The sequence below is a fragment of the Colius striatus genome, chromosome 2 (assembly GCF_028858725.1).
Source record: "Colius striatus isolate bColStr4 chromosome 2, bColStr4.1.hap1, whole genome shotgun sequence".
NCBI classification, from domain to species: Eukaryota; Metazoa; Chordata; class Aves; order Coliiformes; family Coliidae; genus Colius; species Colius striatus.
In genome coordinates, this window is record NC_084760.1 from 50,418,331 (window position 1) to 50,442,126 (window position 23,796).

Below are 23,796 nucleotides of genomic sequence, written 5' to 3' on the forward strand. Positions count from 1 at the left end.
GAAAACAACTTAAATGAGTCATTATCCTCAAAAGCAATTATTTATGCTTCCAAGAGTTGAAAAGAAATGCTGTCTTCTTGAAGCCATGCAGTAACTTCAGAATAGTCATCCAGTGTCAGGAGACAGATTAAGTTCATACAAGTTCAGAAGTACGCTGATAAATCATACCTCCAATTTTTTTGTCCCTGGGGTCTGTTGGATAGTTATTGCTGCAGTTAACTCACAGTTCATTAAGATTACTAATTAGTAAAGTGTTTTGGAGCTACTGACGTATAAAGTCACCATCATTTCTCACTCATTAAAAAATTAAATAAAAACTCTCAGGATGTACTCAGTTTTCTAAAGCAATAAAATTACTACTGAACTAGAGGTCCTTAACTAGTTCAAGTCCAGAAAAATCTTTTAAGAATACCAATGCCACAGAACACAAATATTCCCTTTTTCATGTTTCAGATCAAGATGTATTTGCATTTTATTCCCAGCAGTAGTAGTAGTAATGGTATTTTATTCTGGACGACAAAATCTATTTTGCTGTCTTGGCTCCTGATCCTTTTGAGCGAAAGTTTCATTTCAATCCTTTGAACAATAATTATGAAATTATTAACAATGAGTTTAAGAAACAACAGACACATTTGTACTTGCTCAGCTATCCAGACAAGAGAACCTGGAAATATTTATAGCAAAGTTCAGAACAATGAAGAAAAGGATTTATTTTTTATGCGCAATTACATCAAAAAGTGAAAATATGATGATGCAAATTACATGTATTTAGATCAAATTACCAAGGAAGCACTGCGTCAGTTTATAAATTAGGACTTAACTTCTATTTTCTACATATATTTGAAGCATTTTCCAAAGCCTCACAGACAACCGATTGAAAGAAATAAAATCTGAACTCTGATACTCTAATCATGAGACTGCTTTCCAACGCTTAACTCTTCCAGTGAGCATGCAAAGACTTGGTGAACTAGAGGAAATGGGCCATAACCAGGAATAAAAATCTGTGCTTAAAAAGTATTTTGCATAGTTAAGGCCAACACTTATCTGATCCTACTCAATTAAATTAAATATATCAAAAGCAAAGTTAATCCTAAGTGCATTGAGAGCAGAGACCAATGAGAACTTCTCAGACAGCTGACTGTTACATCATAGTATTAATAGTGATATCTGTGGACTAAGAAAACGACTTGAAAACTTCATATTGAGAGAAAGAAATGGTAAGTCTTCCGCAACTCTGAAGAAGAGCCGACTATTAAAACCTCTGGAGCTCTAGTCCTTTAAGAGAAAACTCTATTATTTCTAGGAAAAGCCAAAAAGAATTGCCACCAAACCCATGAAAAGACCTTAAGATCTGAAAACACAGGTAAGGCTATTTATTTATCTTGCCTTTCATCAGAAAATCATTCATAAATGCCACTAGGTGTTTCTGTACTGCCCTGTTCCAAAATGAATGTTCCAGCAAATTTTAAATTTTATTACTACATATTATTAATTTCTTCAAGAAAAAAATCTGTAAGAGAAGAAAACCTATGTGTGTAACTCTTTGATGACAAAGGCAGATTTCCAAATAAGAATCATTTCAATCTCACACCTAGAAAAATTGCTCCTCCGCCTCTGCTGTTGCTATTCATAGATCCTCTAAGCAGCTACTAGTCCAGACCAGATGACTGTAACAAATTCAAACACTTCTGGCAGAGTCATGTTTATTATTTTCCAATATGACTGTCTGCCAAACTTCACTGTCCAGGATTTTTTTCATTTTTTTTAAAGAAAGGAACTGTGTGAGCCAAACTATGTCAGGGACTATCCTTCAAATAATTCTTTCAGAAAGTGGAAGTGCATTAGCACATATGCAGACTTGTATTTGAATATGATTCAAAAACATTAGAAGACACATTACAGTCAAAATATTAATCTTCAGAAATCAAAATGCTATGTTGTGAGTCTTTGAAATAATTTATAAGAATACCCAAAAACCTTTAACACATGATGAAAAAAGCACAACACTGATGAACACAGTCAACTTTAGCTTCTCTCTAAAGATACCCATTTAACAACTACTTTTGTTTCATACATATTCCACAATGTCTGTTTCCAGTCTATTTCTCATTAGTTTAGCTGTACAGATCTGCACACAATATTATGGCATAAAGGTACATAATTTGTGAGGAATTCTTAGAAACACTGGTGCCTATCACATCTTAAATGATGGTCTTGTGATTAAGACACCTAAAGGCAAGAAAAGGAGGATGAAACCCACTTCAGATCCGTCTTGACCTTGTGCAAGTCGTTGTCTCTCAGTCTCAGCCTTATTTCTACAGCTAGAATGCCAAATTAAAAATTACTTACGTATTTTAAAGCACAAAGTCATTCGCTAACTGAACACCTGGCATTCAGACAGAAAGGCAGTCACGCAGTCCATACATACGACAAACACTCAAAATCCCCTCATAGCAGAAGTATAATTAAAAGAAAGTCAAATGTCTTTGCAAAGATTCTGCATGTGATTCTCATCTTTCAATCTCAATGCAATCTTGAAAGACCAACTTGAATGAATTATTCCCTTGCAAGAGCTTAATCCAATTTAAAATAACCCTAATTACTAAAAGTACAAAGTAATGACCAAACAAGAGTGATATTGCTTAAAAGGGCAGTTGTTTGATATGCTGAGTCTTTTGATTTATACTGCTATGACCTGAAAGGTCTTGACGTATAAAATTCTGTTTGGGACATGAACTGGGGAACTGAGTTGTGACTTCATGAAAAATAGCCATCACTTAAATATTATGGTCATAAAGAACTATAAACCTAACCTCCTATGCAAATCACAAATAGGATTCTGGGTTCTGCTTACTCTCACAAATAAGTTACTACCCCTGACAATTAAGCATTAGAAAAAAACCCCACAGAACTCTAACTGTTTCTAACCAAAAACATCTGTAGCATATTTCTATTTAAAAAAAAATTGTAAAGGTCAGAACTCCTAGAAGTAGCCAGAAACAAATTTATTTTATAGGACCTGTGAATATTATGTATTACTGAAAAATCGAGTCTGGATGTTATAGAACCACACTAACCACCTACTGACAAACTTCCTTGCACTTAATTGAAGGACTGATCCTTAAAATTTAAATGTCTCAAATATTAAGAAAACTGTCTTTAAAAAAAAGGAAGATCTAACACATGTTTCACCACAACATGCACGAGTTAACAAAAACCTTTAAATGGGACATTTTTAATACAATTCTGTTATTGTAGCTACTGCTGTTGGCTCATGTCTAGTTTATTATCAACCAGGACTCTCAGGTCTCTCTCTGCAGAGCTGCTCTTCCGCAGGCCACGTCTACCCTGTAGTAGTGTATGGGGTTGCTCCTCCTGAGGTGCAGGACTCTGCATTTGTCCTTGTTGAACCTCATTAGGTTCCTCTCTGCCCAGCTCTCAAGCTGGTCAAGATCCTGCTGATGGCAGCACAGCCTTCTGATGAATCAGCCAGTCCTCCCAGTTTGGTGCCATCAATGAACTTGCTGGGGGTACACTGCCCTCTCATCAAGGTCCATTGATGAAGATTTTGAAGAAGACTGGCTTCAGAACCAATCCCTGTGGAACTCCACTGGCCACAGCCTCCAATTTGACTCTGCTCTGTTGATCACCACCCTCTGGGCTCTGTCATTCAGACAGTTCTCGATCCACCTCACCATCCACTCATCCAACCCACATTGCCTGAGCTTTTCTGATGAGAATGTAATAGAAAATAGTGTCAAAAGCCTTGCCAAGGTAGATGACATCCACTACTCTCCCCTCATCTAGCCAGCCAGCCATACCATCATAGAAAGCTATCAGGTTGGTCAAGCAGGATTTCCCCTTGGTGAATCTGTGTTGACTCCTGATAACCATCAAGAATGTGGCCAGCATATTCAGGAAGGTTCTCCTCCCTCTCTACTCTGCCCTGGTGAGGCCTCATCTGGAGTCATGTGTCCAGTTCTGGGCTTAAGATAGACAGAGTAGTTCTGGAGAGAGTCCAGCGCAGGGCCATCAAGAAGATCAGGGGACTGAAACATCTTTCTTTTGAGGAAAGGCTGAGGAATCTGCAGCTGTACAGCCTAGAGGAGACTGAGAGGGGACCTCATTAATACTTACAAGTATTTAAAAGGTGTATGTTAAGAGGGTGGGCCAATACTTTTTTATGAAGTGTCCAGTAACTAGGGGTAATAGACAAAAGCTAGGACACAAAAAAGTTCCACTTAAACTTAAGGAAAAACTTTCCTTTGAGGGTGAGGGAGTCCTGGCACAGGCTGCCCAGGGAGGATGTAGAGTCTCCTTCTCTGGACCTTTTCAAAACCTGCCTGGACATGTTCCTATGTGACCTGATCTAGGTAGATCTGCTTTGGCAGAGGGGTTGGACTAGATGATCTTGAGAGGTCCCTTCCAACCCCTACTATTCTGTGATACTGTTCAATAGCTAAAGATCAATATCTCTGTTAGAGATAAAAAACACAAGACACAAAAATTAGACAACACAAGTATTGTTCTTCTGACTGCAAAATGTACAAGTAATTCTAAATAAATTCTAATCATAATCATCATCATCTACTCCATTTCTCACTTTTTACCACCTTTCCCTGAACAGAAATTATGAGCTTTAATTGCATCCACAATTCCTTTTGTATCACTTTATTTCTCAGTTCTGAAAAAAAAAAAAAAAAAAAATCACTCAATTTTATTCTTTACTAGCATTAGATAATGTCTGATTTTTTTAAATAGATTTCTAATACAAAACTACAATTCCAACCATTACAAACCCTCCTTGGAGTAATATCTTTTGTTTATTATTAGGCCTATGTAGGAATACCTCTAAGCCTCATGAGAGATGATTTTTACAACCCTTTTTAAAGCTAAATAGTTAAACATACAGCTTGGCAATGAGACGCTATGATGTCCAGTTGCAACTGAGTATTTTATAACATGGCCAAAGTTCCTGAATGAAAAATGAGCTCTTGACCTCACTGTACAACAACGAAAGCACTCAAAGGGTGACAATTTTCACTACAGATGTGACCTATGCTTCATGAACTCTGAGCTAAATTTGAACTCACAAAAGCAGAAACCATCTCAGATCAGGTTTACTTCTGAGTTAGGGAGGAGTGTATACAGAAGCTGTTTGCCAGAAAAACAACACTTCATGCAGTTGGCGCCTTATCCTTTTACATGGCTAGCATCCAACATCAACTTGGAGATTTCCTTGTTAAAAATGCTGGCAGCTACTAGACTATAGGCTGATGAAAAAACACTTCTCCTTATAAAATATGTAATGTATCATGGTGATCAAGTCAGTTGGCGAGCTGAAAACCAATAATAAAAAAAAATCCCAACTCAACAGGTTAACCTCTCCCCTGCTTCCTTACATACAAAGAACTCATGCTCCTTCCTTTCAATTCTGATCCTAGCTTGCACACAGTAACAACATAAAGTTCTTTTATATTATGTATTAATAATCACAACATATTAAACACTCAAATTGGAAACTATCTAAAACAATGCTTTAGAAAAAACACAATAACTACAACCAGGAGCTGTAAAACAGCTGCTGTACTTTGGAGTATGTGATCTTGTTTTCTTCCATAAAATGATTAAGACATTACATAGAACTACACTTAGTTTTCACATTTCTTTTAAAGTGGAATAGAAGCACTACAAGGAGGAAAGAAAATGTGTACATTAAAAATAATTTATTAGTATTCCAACAGTAACCACAACTCGTATTTCATCGTTTAGTTCTTAGCTGGAACAATGGAAAGAATTTGAGAAGTTACAATTAAGGTCTAGTTTACCACCACTATGACAACCACATTGTGCCACCCCTTTCACCAGCACTCAATTTTCACAGAAAAATCTACCCAAGAACTAACAAAGCAACACAGAGATTTTGACTGGCACCCGTGACAATAATCTATTTTTATGAATATTCAAAAGCATGAAACCTCTCTCCCAAAAGCATCATGTACTACAGAAGTTTACCAGAACTCATTCCTTTTGTATAGATGACACTATCATCCTGAGTTACAAGTTTCCTTTTTAAACTTTTTTTTCCCCCAAAACATTTTAATTTTTCCTAACAAATCCACACTCAAAAAGAGTACGGTTCGAGATATACATTTAATTACACGATTTATAGATATTGAGGAGGAGGTCTTATCTTCAGAATCACAGAGTATATCTAACTCCATCACGTCTATTTAACAAATGGATGGTTGATACATCTAACACATCACTATATTTTTGAAGAAGAAACCATTTTAATAATATTTAGATGGAAAAATGTTAAGACCACCAATGTAGATGGAATGGACTTTTAATTCCTCAGGAGCGGATGTTTTTCTCCCCTTTTCACACATCTCTTCCTGTATTCCTCACATGAATATACTACCTCTAGTACTAGCAGTATCCAGTTTAACTGCTTTGATGAACTGAAATAGCAGAATTCTTCTGCAGAGCTTCAGTGTATGCAACATTTCAGAACACATAACTGGTAAAAAAAAAAAAAAAAATCACCTACCTCTCTTTAGTTGCTCATTACAGCAACAACAAGCAGCTCACAAAATACTCTGAATGGTGAAGGGTTTTTTTCAGCTTTAGAACAGTTGAAACCTCAATTACATTGTGCTACCAAAGATGTCAATTACTTAAGGACAACAGACTTTGAGTGTACCTCTATTAAAAAAAAAAAAAAAAAAAACCACCCCAAAATCATACAATCTCCCTCCCAAAAGCCTCCTCAGTTCAGCAAATATTTCTATCAGTCTTTCCCCTCCTCTTCTTCCTTCCCTAGGATTCCAAGTGACTTCCTCATGTAAAAGCACTAAAAAAACAACTGCACAGTGCATTTGTCCAAACATAAGCCAAACAAAATCAGGTGACTTGAGAAAACATTTATGCAATGTGATGGTTATGGCATCACACTCTTGGACTAAGAAACTCCAGTTCAACACTGCACATCACAAAACATTTCAAATCAGTAACTAAATATTAAAGGAAAAAAATACAAGCTATTGGATTTGGGAAAAAAACCTCATCAATCTATCTTACAGTCATGTGTAGAAATTCAACTGTATGATCAAGCTTCACCTGATAGCTGCTTCAGAGAAGCTATAAAAACAGTCAAAGCTTTGTACTACGCAGTTTTAAACATTAGTTGTGCTACCCCTTCTATTCCAAATTATATATACTTTAGGTAATAAAAGAATTATACAGCAATCTTAGTCACCAAGTTTTCTCCTAAAGTCAGTTTTTTACTAAAGGTTCTCTAGCCAACTCCACTCTGAGCTACTGTTATTTATCCATCACCATTTTATATCCACAACTTTGTCAAATGCATAAGTTTCAGTCTCTCACCATCAATGTTCTGCTATCACAATACCATGTCCCCAGTCATGAGAGTACTACAAATAAGAATTACACTCAGTCATAGAATTCAAACATTCAGTGAAATTAAATAGCTTACTGTGAGTCAGATGGCAACAGAAGCCAAATTATTACCAAAATTAAAACATTGCAATGCTAGTGGTTTCCCTAAGAGATGTCCTGAAAAAGCCAGAGACTCTTGGAAAGAGTAAGATGTTGCTACAATTTTCTTTCAACAAATCAAGCTTACACAAAGTAAGTAAATATTCTTATGGAAGCTATCGAATAGCATGACAAATGAACAGGCTACAGAAAGCCCATTTACTCTAAAATGATCAGTTGAAGTGGTGACCCGTTTCTCATTGTGTTTGGGTTTTATTCTGTTTTTCAGATCTGCCATATACGCAGCTACACTATGAGGGACCATCTATCTTTCTCTGCCAGCAAAAGACGTATGCTCTTGTGCATGGATCACACTGCAGATTAAGGCTTGAGGCCTGACTGGTTTTAGTTTATTTCTACTGATACACTGAGAAGACAAACTGCAGATATATATAATTTGTTTTATTTACATTTTCACATTGCTTAACCTAAAAAATTATACGACAAACTTTCATGAAAGTAGACAACATAAAGCATGCTCACAAACTGCACAGTGCAGCAAATACTGTAGTTATTTGCTGTGTTCTACATCTCTTGCATGATTCTTAGTCGGAGGTGGGGGGGAAGACATGGACTTTATTTTCTTTCTCTCTTCTCCCACTCCACAGAGTAATAAACCTCACATAACACTTCATCTACTTCCAGCCACAAGTCTGGAGATAAGAAACTGCAGGGGATCAATCAGCCCCATGAGCCAAAGCAAGTGAAACCAAAAGGGAGCAGCCTCAGATAACTAGTCCCTGTTGTTGCAACTCCAACATCAGTATTTTCCGCAGTCCTGACTCTCAGCACTTTCCTTCCTCCAGCTCACCTCACATGCTCTACATATTCTGTCCTGTTTCCAGTCTTCCTTTCAACACATCCCCCTCCTGTTTTTCCATTCAGGCAATCCCTCCTACAAAATAATGACTAACAATATTGCCATGCCATCTGTTTTCATAACATATCACTCTTTCTGCACCTTTTAATGTTCTGTTTATACAGAACAATTTTTTTTTTTGAGTGAGGACTATTCATCATTATCTCCACATCGCCTAAACCAATTAGTTTCTGTTCTTAAGCCTTTAATCTTTAATATAGCAGTGGTTAAAAATGACTATTTATTTCTTTGATTAGGTTTCCAACTGCTGGCACAAGAACATAAGCTCACCAAAATCTGATGTACTGGCACAACCTGTAAATGCTTAGCAGAACTTTATTCTGTTCTTCCCATTCATCCTAAGGTGGGTGAGGCATTCTGTTGGTGACTTTAGCTTTTTTTTTTTTTTTTAAATCTATCCAACTCAAAACAGGAATCTAGAGTGCAAAGAGACTAAATTCATATCTGCATGGGAATTGTAGGTTTGCAAACATACACAAGAAAGCACAAACTCCTTAAGAACCAGAGGTAAAAAAGAGCAATAACAAGAATGGCCTGAATTACCATGGCAAGTTAAATTACTTTATCCAAAACATGCCACTTTTCTGAAGTAAGGAAAACATAGGACAATTTAAGACCGTATTCCTGATACGGAGTCTCTTTTTAGTCATATGATGGGTTATATTCAGTTTGAACAGAAAACATGCAAATGATGTAAAACACCATCAAAAAACAGGAAATAGAGAACCAGGACCTACTGCTTTTACACAGTCATATCATACCTGAGATATCTATACAGAAGTTTTATAAATGCCACAAAACAAACCTTGCTGTAATCAGAAATGAAATGTAGTATTTATACTTTTATCTCAGAGGATGGCATGTTAAAAATAGGAAAAGGTAACAAAAAAACCACACAGTGGAGAGCTCTAAATCAGATCTGTCTGTTATGCAGTGGGGAAAGAAATGAAGCTTAAGAGAGGAGAAGCAGTTTTGCAATAATGGAGCACAGAGGCCAGTCATTCATGGTGTGCTCTAGAGGTCAATAATCAGGTCAATATTATTTTAACGTCTTCAGTAATGACCTGGACCAGGTGCACCCTCATCAACTTTGCAGATGATAAGATTTGGAGGAGTGCCTTACACACCAGAGGATTGTGCTGACAGTCAGCAGGACCTTGACAGGCTGGAGAAATGAGCAAGGAGGGATCTTATCAAGTCCTGCAAAGGGAAATGCAAAGTTCTCACCTGGAGAGAAATAAGTCGATATATAGCTATGGGTTGGAGGCAGACTGTATAGAAAGCAGTTTTGCAGAAAATGGCACCAGGGTCCCGTGTCAACAAGAGACAGCAATGTGCCTCAGCAACAATGAGGCAACAGCATCCTGAGCTGCATTAGGAAGAACATCAGCACATCAAGGTGCACGACCTTTCCTCTCTACTTATCACTGGCAAAATGCAGCCAGAGTGCTGAGTCCAGGTCTAGATTCCCCAGTACAAGAGAGACATGGACATAGTGGAGCCAGGCTATGAAGATGATGAAGGGCTGGGAATATCAGATATACAAGTGAACACTGCATGAGACAGGATTTTGTAGACTTAAGAAGAGTGCTGGGGAGAAGGATCTTATCAATATATATAAATATCTGATAGTAAGCAGCAAAGAAGAGCGAGTCTGACACTCCTCAGTGGTGTCCAGTGAATGGACAAGAGACAATGAGCACAAATAGAAACAGGAGAAACACTTAAAACTTGCCCAGAATTTTTGTTGTTTCTTTCTTTGTTTGTTTGGGGGATGTCCTGTTGTTTGCTTTGTTTTACTGCAAGGGTGGTCCAACACTGGAACTTACCCACACAGATTGTGGAATTTCCATCCTTGGAGCTGGTCTAGGTGACCCTGCTTTGAGCAGTGCTTGGACTAATTAGACCACTTCTAGAGGTCCTTTCAAACCTCAAAATTAATCTGAGGGTAAAACTACATTTCTGTTGCAGGACAAACAGGTAATAAACACAGCAGAAGTAGGCTGTTTTTACTGTTACTATTTAGATCTAACAGTAAAGATGGTTAAGTCTCAGTGCTAAAAACTCAAACAGTACAAACTTAAAAATACTTCATGCCCTTTTACCTCAACGTAAGAATCTGTCTATACCCTCTTCTAAATTCCTACAGACAGCAAAATAGATTTCAATGCTTACAACTGTGAATGCCACAAAACCCTTTGCTTAATGGTCAATGGATAAAACATACACAAGAATTTGAAGGTTCATCTGCAACGAAAACCTTTTGTAACATTTTAGCGAGGTTAAATATGTAACTTTTTAAAAGGAACTGTAAAAGCTGCTATATCAAGAATTCCAGAAAATAACCTTCTAATCTGGATAATAAATATAATAGGAGTGGCAGCAATAAAAATTTGTTCATTACTGATCTGCACACAGTACTTGCAGAAGTGAGGGTTGAATCAGTTTCCAATTATCACTGCTTAATAAGATCTGTGCTATACAGAAATTCACCTAGGTAGTTTCAAGCACAAAAAGAAAGACTCATTACACATCTCATTATACAAAACTCAGAAAACTTGTATTGTAAACCTCCCCTGAGGAGTAATGCCAAGTATTATGGATTAGGTGCAACATTCCATAACCCTTTCAATATTCAATTCGAGTACCACGTGTTGGTATTGCACCTAAAATAGGACATAGAGCCTTGCTGTAATAAACACTGGTTTAGTCAGCAAACAGTTCAGAGGCACAACTTGAATGTAAATAAGCAGTGGCTGCTCCTGCTTTCTCTGGGGTTTTTTTTTGGTTTTTTTTTTCATTTCTTTTTAAAAAACCTGTCACTAAGGGACAAACAGAACCTAGGAGTGCTTTCTGTAGTGACTATTTTTTCTCTTCTTCTTTCCAAATCTAAATCAGTTTTACTAAGACTGCCAAAACCTTCTAGTAACTTAAAGCTGTGGGGTAATTAACTTAAAGACAGCTACATGGCAACATTTCCACTCCAGAGCACCTGGACACTCATTGCTCACAAGAATAATCTCAGTAATCACAGAATGGTTGAGGTTGGAAGGGATCTTGGAAGATGACCTGGTCCAAACCCCAAAGCCAGTTGCCCAGGACCACATCCAGACAGTTTTTGAGTATCTCCAAGGATAATGACTCCACACCCTGAGACTCTGTGAAGGTATGCACACATACGTAACATGTCATATAACATGAACTTATAAACACACCATCAATATGACAAACTGCATGTATACTAGGGGACAAAGAAGTTATCCAAGATGGCTGTCTGCATATCGATAACAGAAAAGCTGGAGCATACAGACATCAAATGGTTCTCTAATAAGCCATATGGCCCACCCCAGACTGGAAGTGTGAAGTTTTATTTAAATGCCCTGCCAAAAAGCCCACAATTTTTTTACATGGCTTATAACTTCTCTGTAATAAAAAGCAGCTCTTGAAAGAAAAGAACCTTAACAAACATGCATGAATGAAGCCTCTGCAAACACTAGCATTTCAGGCAGTCTCTATATCTAGTACAAATTCAGTCTTAAGGTAACTGTATCACAGGCAGAAAAATATTGCCTGTTTGCAAGCTCACATACTGGAATATTCCACTGCATTTCTCAAAAATGATTGTTTTTACCAGAATATATATCAGTATTTTTACCAGCATATATATCAGTATCATGAATACGAGTGCAATTACAGCCTAACGATACAAATTTCATAGCAGACCTTTGCAATCAGTCCCTGGACCTTGTTAATCAAGCCTAGGCTTTAATGTTATAATTGTTATGACAACTATAGCTTTGGTCAACATAGAAAAGAACATTGTTGTTTATTAGCGAGTAGAGTAGTAGCACAGAAATAACACTGCTTGCAGACAGTAGCTTCTTCATTGTGCTATCAAGTTCTGCTATTGATTTGATGCAGAACCCTAAGCAAATCCTTTACTTCCTTTACCCAGGTATCTGTCAAGAACACGTTTCCAAAATGCTGAGACAGCAATTCAACAGACAGTGAAATGATTTTTCCTCATAGAATGTAATATACAGGAGACATATACAGGAACTTAAACCATGCGCACAGTTGTAACACACAGAAACAATACATATGACATGGCAAACAGAGAAGCAGCAGCAAGTTCATCAGTTGTCAACATCCAGTGATGACAGATGAGGATGATGAGATGCTGGCTTTTCAGAAACTGGGTTTTGAATAGCTGGAGATATAAAATGCTTAATTAAGAAAAGAAAACAAAAAGTTGACTGCTAATTGTAATGAGGTTTTGATCAGCAGATCTCCTTTAACATGAGACTGAATCTTGAGTGACCCTGTCCAATCTTTCTGTAAGATTTCAGCTGCTTCATTTGCGAGACCAAAAATCCACAGTAAATCTTTTAGTGTAAGTGTTCATGCTGCCTCTTTCCAAATAGCTACATTTTCATTGTCATCATCAACCTTCTCAGAGGCTTGCTGCACACAGAGGTCAATCAAGTCAATCAAGAGTAAAGGACAAAACCAGGGTAACACAACAGCAAGGAGAACAAGGTATTAGATGATCAATACTGCAACTCTGAAATAAGAGACCAAGGAAAAACAGAGAGCATGGTGTTACCGCACCTGTTTCCTTTTTCACGAGATTTATCTTCTTCTACTCAGACTGCAAAAGTTACTAAGCTTGAACTGTTTCTTATTGAGTGTTTACACAATGTTTAACCTCAGTTGTGATATTCATGTGCTATTTTGGCTAAAAAAAAAAAAAAACAAACCACAAACCAAAAACCACCCTTAAGAAGTATACAACAGAACTGGAAGTTGTATTTGAGAGATGAGCTGTTAGTCTACTTCCAGGTGCACTGATCATAAAAATCAGTCCCAACTTACATATTAGACCTACTATAGATGCAGCTACTTTCTGAAACACATTGAAGTCTGCAGCTCAGTTCTAAGCACAGTGTCAGTTATACTGGTATTTTTTTAACTGAATAACCAAAGTGTATTTTAGACCAAGAAGTACTCTACAGTAGCCAACAGTATACTAGTTGTGAAACCAAGAATCTGGATTTTAGTTAGAGTTTTGTCACAGTATTTCAAGGTTTGTTTAAGAAAGAGAATAACAGAAAATTCTATATATGGGTACTAAATCTGCTACTTAAGGAGATTCATGTCAGTGGAACAGAATCTCACAGTTCATCCCCTTATTGCTCAAAGAACTCAGTAGGTTCTTTAAAAAAACCAAAAACACAAAGCACCCACAACACACTAGAAAACACATCCTTTTAAGAATGGGGTAAGCTACAAGCTAATGAACTTCAATCACATCACTGACAAAACTCAAACACTGAAAACAAACTCGGAATAAATAAGTTATCTCAAATTTCTCATCCCTACTCCAGCCCTGTTCACATTTCACAGAAGCTATAAACCTCCAGAGAAAAGAGAAACAAATGGACATGAGGCTATTTTTCAAATAGCTCTTCAGAAGTACGAGAAGTGTGCCAGTGAAAGATACAGAAATAGTATGCTGGAAGTGGAGTTGCACTGTGCAATGACAAAAATCTTCTAGTCCATGCTGCAGTTCACAGAATAACCCCCTATCAAGAGTTGTGTGCTGATGTATTTTGGGAAGTGGTGTGAAAATGTAAGGCAGAGGCATAGGCCTCATAACAATGTCTGTATTCTGTTTTGCGTCCTCTCACTACAAAGCCACAGAAGGGGCTAGAAGACTGTTCCAAGAAGTGCCCAGTTCTGGGAAACAGAATATAGAAAGTAACGGCAGCAACTGGAACAATACTCAGCTGTGAATACTGGGATAATGAGCTCAGGAGGCTATGGCAAACAATGATTGGACCAAGGAGTTTGAAACAGTAGTGAAAATGAAGGGAGAAAAAAGTTAATTGTAAGCTGAGTTTAGACAGCACCAAGTTCCTGCTATCAGCTCATTCCTTCTCAAGTAAGCAGCAACAGAGGAGACAGACACTGAGATGGGATCAGATATACAGCCCAGTTGGGTCAGCAAAGGGGAAAAGGGTGAGGGAAGATGAGAAGAAAGAAGATAAGCAGGCCCCTTCACTGAGTCATACCAGAGCTACTGCTGCTGGAAGGGAGCCATATTTCAGCTGGAGCATTTGCCTCTGCATTTCCCCCTGCCTCCTCCTTAGAAAATCAAGGAGAAGTGAAGCCACTAAATTCAGATGCCCACTTGAAATGCATTCAGGTAGGGATTTGGCTGACTGTGAACCCCTAAATTACATCTAGCATCAGAAAAACCTCACAATCAAAAGCATGCAACAGCAACTTCAAAACACCCTCTTCTTTGGCTGAGTTTTTATGCTGCCCTGAAGTATGATTCATTCTTAGATCAGTGATTTCCCAATGTAAAATCCTTCAAAACAAATAAAGTGGCAGTTGAGGACAGCAGTTATATTATTCTTCAAATTACACATTGCTTTTTCTTAGGTAAATTCCTTATCTGCCTTCTCCAAAGGCCCTCCTGTCAATTTAACATACTTTTGTGTTCACAAATGTGTACCCAGCAGCCTCAAATCATGCCCAAATCAAAATTCTGATTAAAAAAATATTTCAACTATCTGTTTTACAATACTCATTATGATAAACCAACAGGTATATTGTATGTGGTTTACAATTAGCACCCTCAGCAACTTGAATTCAGTCTTCTTAAGTGAAGCAGTAATTTAGCAACCTCTGCTCATTTGTTAATGTGCCTCCTAAGGTAACATCTAGTCTCAATCTGATTTCTTTATGGATAGATTTACAGTTTGGTTCTGTCATCCTGCAGGTGACTAAGCACCTGACAGAAGCAATCGACTTAGCATTTATATATTTATTTTGACGAGGTTATTAAAATCTTGAGGAAAGACCCCAAGAATTTGAAATGGCCAAAAGCTATTAGGAAACAAATTAAAACTTTGATACCTCCATACACCACAACTTAGCAGCAAGAATGACAACTCAAGAATTATTCAATCAAACAAAAGACAATACATATACAAAAAAATTCAATATTCCTTGGGATTTCACTCTCATAAACAAGTCTTTCAATTTCTCAAAGGTTATTTCTTCTTATAAAAAGCATTTACAAAAATTGCTAGCTTGCAGAAAAGAAATACTGCCTGAGAAGATAATGACATTTTGTTTCATAGTTGAGTATTACCTAGTGAATTAAACCTATTGTTTTCAAATATAAGCAACAGTATTATGAGGTTCCTTTAGAGGTACAAAGACTACTGTAACAAATAATTTCTACACTCTTACACAACAAAGCAGGAATTTAACACTGCTTTTATTGTATTACCACCATGGCAGTGTTGTACCATTTCTGCAATTATACTTTTGTCCAAGACACTAACGTCACAGACAGGTCAGTCTGCTTCAAGAATCAATGGGCTTGGTACTAAGTACCAAGTGAAATGGAATGAGATGACTCAATCAGCTAAGATGCATTCAAATATTAATTCCAGTAGTGCTTCACTTCATTTTTTTACAATTTTAGTAAAAATTTTACTCTTTTTATATTTCACAGAACAGAAAATCAGAGCCGGATCTTTGGGCTTAAACAAAATTTTGATTCCTTGCCTTTCAAGATCTTATTACATGAAGATGTAGAACATCAGGGATGATTTGCATAGTCTTGCCAAATACAATGAGATTTCTTCTTGAAAACACCCAAAGAAGTTATCGAATTTTATTGCCAACTCAGTCCATTCTAGTTCATCCTTCATTAGTTTTAATTAAAATTCTGGGGTTTACCTCCCTCAACCACCATACCAGAAACCGCTTGAATCTTATAGATCGTTTCAGCAAACCTTTACAAATCAATTGTTGAGTATGGGACTACATAATAGCCCTCCAAGAACAGAACACTGGAGATCCTTGTCATTCATATACCTCACTGAGCACAATACTTCCAGAAGAGGAGGCAGAAAGTGTAGGTAAGTGCCTTCAGAACCAGTGCCTGTAGCCGATATTAGGCACAAGATACACTACTGCTAGATGTCTTGACTTTTTGAACATCTGCATAAGCCACTTCCACATACCAATCAATCCCCCTTCACTCAGCAGGTGGAATTTGGAGTCTGTTCTGAACCTGGCTCCTAATTAGCTGCACAGCATGGACACACAGTTTTAAACGTACTAAGACTCGTGCAGAGCTAATCATGCCGGAGGTGAAGCAGGCTATACAGACATAGTGGTTTGTTATGTAGGCAGCACGGCAACAGAGCACCTTTCCTGCAGGCAAGACATACACGTTAAACCTAGTGAAAAAGGGTATTTCTTATCCAGACTAACTCAAATGAAGGCGACCATCACACTGTCCATAAGCCAAACAATAAGTACACCTACTATTTATTTTCCTCAAAGAAAACACCAATATAGATGCAAGTCATTATCACAGAATCACAGAATGGTAGAGGTTGGAAGGGACCTTTAGAGATCAGCCAGTCCAATTCCCCTGCCAAAGCAGGTTCACCTAGATCAGGTTGCACATGAATGTGTCCGGGAAGGTCTTGAAGACCTCCAAGGAAGGAGACTCCACACCCTCCTTGGGCAGCCTGTGCCAGGGCTCCCTCACCTGAACAGTGAAATAGTTTTTTTCTTATGTTTAAATGGAACTTTTTGCGTTACAGCTTCATCCCATTACCCTTTGTCACGTCACTAGATACCATCGAAAAAAGGGATGCCCCAACTTCCTAACACCCACCATTTAGATATTTATAAATATTAATGAGATTCCCCCCTCAGTCTTCACTTCTCTAGGCTAAATGGCCCCACTTCCCACAGCCTTTCCTCATAACAAAGACATTCCAGTCCCTTGATCATCTTGGTGGCCCTGTCCCTTGAGCTGGGGAGCCCAGACCAGGACTCTAGATGAGGCCTCACCAGGGCAGAGTAGAAGGGGAGCAGAACCTCCCTCGACCTGCTGGCTACACTCTTCTTGATGCATCCCAGGATGCCATTGGCCTTCTTGGCCACGAGGGTACATTGCTGGCTCATGATTACTTTACTATCAACCAGAACTCCCAGGTCTCTCTGCAGAGTTGCTCTTCAGCAGTTTGACCCCCAGCCTGTCCTGGTGCATAGGGTTATTCCTCCCCAGTTGCAGGACTCTGCACTTGTCCTTGTTGAACTACTTCAGTTAATTTCATATTTCAACTCAAGTAAATAATTGGATAGTCCTCTCTCTGAAGTCATATAGATTACTTCTGACAATGACTGCTTAGGTCACTGAATCATAAAATGGTAGGGTTGGAAGGGACCCTTAGAGATCATCTAGTCCAACCCTTCTGCTGAAGCAGGTCCACCTAGATCAGGTTACACAGGAATGTGTCCAGCCAGGTTTTGAAGACCTCCACAGCATGGTAGACACTGGAAGGGACCTCTACAGGTCATCCAGTCAAATTCCCTCTGCTAAAGCAGGTTCACCTCAATCAGGTCACTCAGGAATGCATCCAGGCTGGTTTTGAAACCTCCAGAGAAGGAGACTTCATAACCTGCCTGGGCAGCCTGTGCCAGGGCTCCCTCAGCCTTACAGTAGATTCTCCTTATGTTTAAGTGGAGCTTCTTGTGTTCCAGCTGGTGTGCATTACCCCTCGTCTTGTCACTGGAGACCACAGAAAAAAGTGCTGCCCCATCCTCTTGACATACACCTTTTAAACACTTGCGTTAATGAGATCCCCCCCTTAGTCTTCTGTATTCTAAGCTAAACAGACACAGGTCCTGCACCCTTTCCACCACCCCTGGAAAAAAACAAACAAACAAACAGAATTATATTAATCTCATTTTTTTTCAAAAGGAAAAAAAATCACAGAGACGTAATTAGAAGTTCTTGAAGCTTATCAGCAAATGTTACTATAGGTAAAGAAAGGAGAAAAAACAGAGAAGTTCAACCAAGACATGAATAGAAGATAGCCAAGTCATACTTCCTTTGCAGACTAAACTGAAGTGTCTTCTCTAACCAACACAAATTAGAAAAACTTCTATTATGCAAACTAATATTAAAGTTCATGGTTTGGGAAGCCAGGAATTGTCTATTGTGTTCCCAATAGCTGGACAACTATAGTACAGTGTTTACTTTAAGATGCCACATCCACAATATGGCACAGCCTAAACATTTTCTTAAAAGAAAATAAGCCTTAATGAGTTAACCACATGCGTGCACAGAAAGCCTGCTACCTGCCAGACAACCTCAGGCTCTACATTTTTTTATAATGAAATAGTTACTCATGCCGTTACATAAATATTATTACATAATATCTCCTTTGTATGCAAAATTAGAACTACAATAAAATAGGCCCCACTATTTTAATATTGTATCTGTTAATCCCACTTTCCACTTAATAATTTGGAGCTTTATAAATGCATCAGATCGCAACAGCTAAATATCTTGCATTCCTCTGTGCCTGAGCAGAGTTCAGACAGATGATCCTGAATATAAAAAAACCCCAAAATAACAAGAAACAACAAAAAAAAATCTGCCTTCTACAATTATTGGGTGAATGGAAAGATATCATTACTGTGGTTTTGCATTGTGTGTTTTTTGCCTTGCCTAATATACTAACACCTCATTTTCAACAGATAAGTCAATACACAGAAATAAAATACACAGAAACACCTTAATTCCCAAGATTAGCACCACACAACATAAGTTTAAACGGATCACAAGCTTAATAAGTCTAACATCTCAAAGAACAAGGCTTTTCCCCCCAACTTAATATTTAACGTATGGGTAAACTACAACTATTCCATAAATTTTCTTAAACATGAAATCTACTAGAAATGAGTTCTGATGGTCAGAAACACATTTAAGATGCGGGAAGACTAAAAACACGCGTCCACAGAGAAAAGACAATGAAGAAATGGGACGTGACATTAGGAAGTCTCGGGGGGCAACATGTGGCCAGCGGTTGGGACGTTCCCTTCTGCAGTGCAGCACCAATGCTCGTTGTTTTACGCGATTTGTACCACTCTAGCATAAGATCAACACGAACCCTCCACTTCCTAAGTACTGCACAAGTCTCACTTGCGACGACGTTGAAAGCTTTCCCCTTGTACGCTCGCCTTCCCGCAGTTGGCCCCGCAGACGCGCCCCTCACGGTGTGCCGCCTTCGCCCCCCGTGCCCACATGCCGTTACGCAGCCCTTTCACAGGGGTCGCGGGGCGGACGGCTGCCCCCCTGTTTGCACAGCTGCCGCCGCTCGCTCGGGGCAGGCTCCACGCGGGCCACGCCACGCCGCGCACAAAGCCACGGCGGCCGCAGACTTTCCGCCCTGGCCCGCACCTGCGGCCCGGTCCTGAAGCCCCTTCACCGTAGCCGGCCGCAGACGGGCCGAGCGGCACGACACGACATCTCCGCCAGCGGCGGCGGCTGCCAGGCTCCCCGACAGGGACGCCCGGGCCAGGTACCCTCCTCCCCGCGGGCCGGCCGGGCCCGGCGCGTTCCCTCGCAGCCGGCGCTGGCAGGTGAGACGCGCCGCAGCGGCGGGGGGGGGGGGGGGGGGTTTGGGCGGCGGGGGTTAGAGGAGGGGGACGACGACGCGACCCCGCCACAAAGAGCAGGAACTGCCGCTGCCTCCACCGCGGGGAGGCGAAGCTGGGGCCAGCGGCGGGCCCGCCGCGAGCAGGACCCGCGCCGCTGCGGGGCCGTCCCCACCCGCCCGCCCCGCCGGCGGCGGCCGCGACAGCGGGGGTCCCTTACCTGCAGGGGTGGCGCCGAAGACTCTCACGACGGGCACCCGCCTGGTCGGGGCCTCTCGGAAGTGGGACTGGCAGGGGTCCAGGCCGGGCAGCGGGCTGCCCATGTAGTAGTCGGCAGTCACGATCCTCACTGAGAACATGTTTGTTGGCCGCCGCCGCCTCCGAGGCACGCACTGAGGGAGGGAGCGAGCGAGCGCGGAGCCCGCGCAGCTCCCCCCGCCGCAGCGAGCGAGCGAGCGAGCGCAGCCCCCCGCCTGCCTCTCCTCGCCCGCCCGCCGGCGCGCGCACAGCCTCTCTCTCACACACACACACAGGCGCGCGCCCTCGCACGCGCCTTCTCTGTCTGTCGCCGCCTCGCTCGTTCGCTCTGCCCCCCCCCGCCGCCGCCGCCGCCTCCTGCTACTGCTGCTCCGGGCGCGTGCGCGGCGGTGCGCGGTGGGCTGGGGCGCCCCGCGGGCTCTAGAGCCCGGCCGGCCGCGAGCGCCTGACGGGCAGCGCAGGCCCGTCCCCTCGCAGCACCACGGACACCTCGGCGGCGGCAGCGGCGCCTCGGCTCCGGGCTGCAGCTGTTGTTGCCATGATGATGATGTCACGGACTCAACCATTGGAGAAACGGGGAGGTGGACGGGCCGTGTGTTGGGGGGAGGGGGGTTGCAACGAGCGGAGGGAGGTGTCACTCCCCAACACACAAACACACTCAAGCCCCCCGCACACCCCCTTCATCTTTCGGGTGGGCTCGGCAGACGGGGCTCGAGTGTGCCCGGGAATGGGGGAAATCTTTCCAATCCAGTGCTTACTCTCCACCCCCCCCCACCCCCCCCCCCCGCCCCCGCTGGAGGGGAAGACGGGGGGCTCGGTGATTCGGCGATCGGCCGCGCGGGCTGGCGTGAGGCTGCGGAGTCCCGAGCCGCGGATGGGACGGGTTGGGGCGGGGAGGGAGCGCTGCTGGGATACGATGGGGTTAAGCTGGGTCGGCCGCCATTTTAGATGCTGAGCCGCCTGGCTGCCGGAAGGTGAGTGTCTCCGCACGCTGCGGGGGCCAGGAGAAAAAAGGATAAAATGGGGGCGGCAGGAAAGGGGGCGTGCAGGGAGATGGGGAAGCCTTCCGCTGCCGTTACTCGGCGCGCGTAGCGGCACCGCTCCACCACCGCCGGCGCCCCTTTCGGCTGTAACGGCCCCTGCGCGCGACGGGCGGAGCGGGGCGGGGGGCGAGGCCTGCGGAAGGGCGGTGGCGGCGGGGCGGGGCCGGTGCGCTGCGGCGGAGCGGCGGGGGCTGGGCCGGGCAGGGCTGGGCCGGGGCGCGGCCGCCTCCTGTTGGCAGCCTCCCCTCCGCCCCTCCGGGTGGTTCAGCTCCACCGGCTCCCCTTGCTTCGCAGCGTGTACTGCCATCACGCTCCTTCCCCACTCACTTTCCGCTCGGCTGCCGTCTTCGTCGTTTGCTTCCATCCTTGCCCGCCCGCCCCTCTGTGCGTGGTTTTCCGTTAGCTGCACGCGCTGTTACCTGGCGGGGGCGTGGGAGCGGCCTGCTGTCGTACCTCGGCAGTGAGGCTGCAAACCCCAGCCCTCTCTGGTTGGAGAAAGGGGGCCCCGAGGCTGAGGCCAGGCTCCCCGCTTCTTGAACCCTAGCAAAAGCGGACGAGACAGCCCCTGGGAGACCGGCGTTAATCGAGAGGTGCCTGTCTGCTCCCTATCATTAATTTGGGTGACATTTACGAGGATTTATCTTTCTCTTATTTGGTCCCTTAGGAGAGCTTACTTTGCATTTTCCAGCGCTCTCGTGCAGGTTTCCATTTAAAATGATACAGAAGCCTCGAGCAGGGATTCCTGTGGCGATCTCTTTGTCTCAAAAACAAGGATTTGGGGAAAAAAATACCCCACCAAATATCGAAGGAGTTGGCAGTGCAGAAGATCTGTCTATAAAAAGACCAAATATTCTAACATATACTTAGAGTGATCTTGTTACATACGCGTGTGAGTCTGGATGATATGAGACAAACAGACAAATCTATAAAAGTTCAAGATGTAAAACATATGTTTCACATTTTGCTTACATATGTTTTGGTTTTAGGTTTGAACAAAAGACAGGTCAGGCAGTTGCTACCCTTCATTTTTTCATTGTAATGAACAGGAAGCTTGCCTGTCTGCTCCAGGGTAGCTGATTTCCTACTCTCTTTGTAAGCTGTTTATTTTCTCTGGCTCACATCTGTTTTCCTCCTTAAACTAATTTTTATGCAAACAGAAAAAAAGTCAAACTACCCAGTCATCCAGAAATCTTTTGTCACAGAAATAGTGGAAGTTGGGTTGAAACCCAAATTATTTTCATGGTATCTAAAGAACAACTGAGACAGAACTTTAATTTTTTGACAGTATTTACATTTGCAATGCTAATATTTGGAAAACCTTTGGAACTGCAAGAATACACTTATGAATACCTAAATTTCACAAAAGTTAATAAATCACTAGGAGGTTACTGGTGAAGCACTTTAAATCTTGTTATTTGAATACATCTTTTACTGCTGCTTAACTAATACATTTCCCTCATTTTCCATAGGACTTTGGTAAGGACACCACTGTTTTCTGGTCTTCCATTCTGTGTTCTCTGGTCTTTCTGGTCACATGATTGCCTTGACTTCCTGAGCCTTGTACCTTGCCATCACTGTTTTCACTAATGGCTTAATGTCTTTGAACAATGACAGATATGCTCTGGTGCCTCTTCCTGCATAAATTGAAGGTTCTACAACATCAGCAGTCCACTTCAGTGCTAGGAGACACTGGTGTATTGCAGTGTTGTCATATACACAGGGAGCAGAGCATGATTTGTATCAGCACCTCAGCTGCGTTGCTATATAATCCAAGATGTTCAAGCTACTAGAGGATTCTGGCTTCTAAATGAATGTGATGTGTGAGGCATAGGCACAAGTTCATACCCGGTAGTCCTGCTGAAGCAGTTGTCTACAATAGAATAGTGTAGATAGCTAGAATAATTTACTTTTTAGAAGCATAAAGCAGGATTCACTGAAGCACATCATCCAGAGTTTTCTATTATTACAACTTAAAAAAATGTTTTTTCTTAAAGCCATACTTGAATTAGGAAGATCTGTTGCAAACGGAAGGCAGTAGGACTGAAACAAGAACAATTGATAAAAAACCTAGAGCTAGTTTCCTGTTCATCTGAGGTACTAATTTGATTTCTGAAAGTGTTTGATGTTGCTGTCAGGAAAAAAAAAAATAAGTGCCTTTACTTTTTTATGTAAGTAGCTTGATCCCAGTGGTAGTCTTATAGCCATGCCCACATTTATATGGAACTCCCAGGCTTTCAGAGCTGTACCTTTTCAGTTTTCCTTCATTTCTTACAGCACACTTCCGCTTTTCATGTTCTTCTTACAGTCAATAAGTTAGTATGCAGCTTCGCACCAAGGAAAGAGTAAGTTTTCTTTAAAGGTTTGAGTCAGCAATGTTACAGGAGATGCCCTGCCCTTCACATCGTTGCAAGCATTTAAATAGCTGCATAACAAACTGGGTTTGGAAACTGATCTGGGTAAGAGATCCATCCACAAAATACGGATTAGGTTCCTGATCTGCCTCATTACATAAATGTGCAAAAGCCTGTGCTTGCATGGTAGAGGAGGCAGTGTGAGGACTGAGTTTGA

General features: G+C 41.5%; 1 protein-coding gene across 1 annotated transcript in view; it reads right to left on the bottom strand.

The window, feature by feature from the left end:
- Positions 1-20,622, bottom strand: part of REV3L (REV3 like, DNA directed polymerase zeta catalytic subunit) — a 117,072-nt gene extending 96,450 nt beyond the window's left edge. Inside the window, exon 1 of the mRNA XM_061990510.1 lies at positions 20,148-20,622. Within this exon, the coding sequence (XP_061846494.1) occupies positions 20,148-20,286 (139 nt within the window). The 5' untranslated portion in view covers positions 20,287-20,622. The remainder of the gene's footprint in view (positions 1-20,147) is intronic.
- Between the last annotated feature and the right edge of the window lie 3,174 nt (positions 20,623-23,796).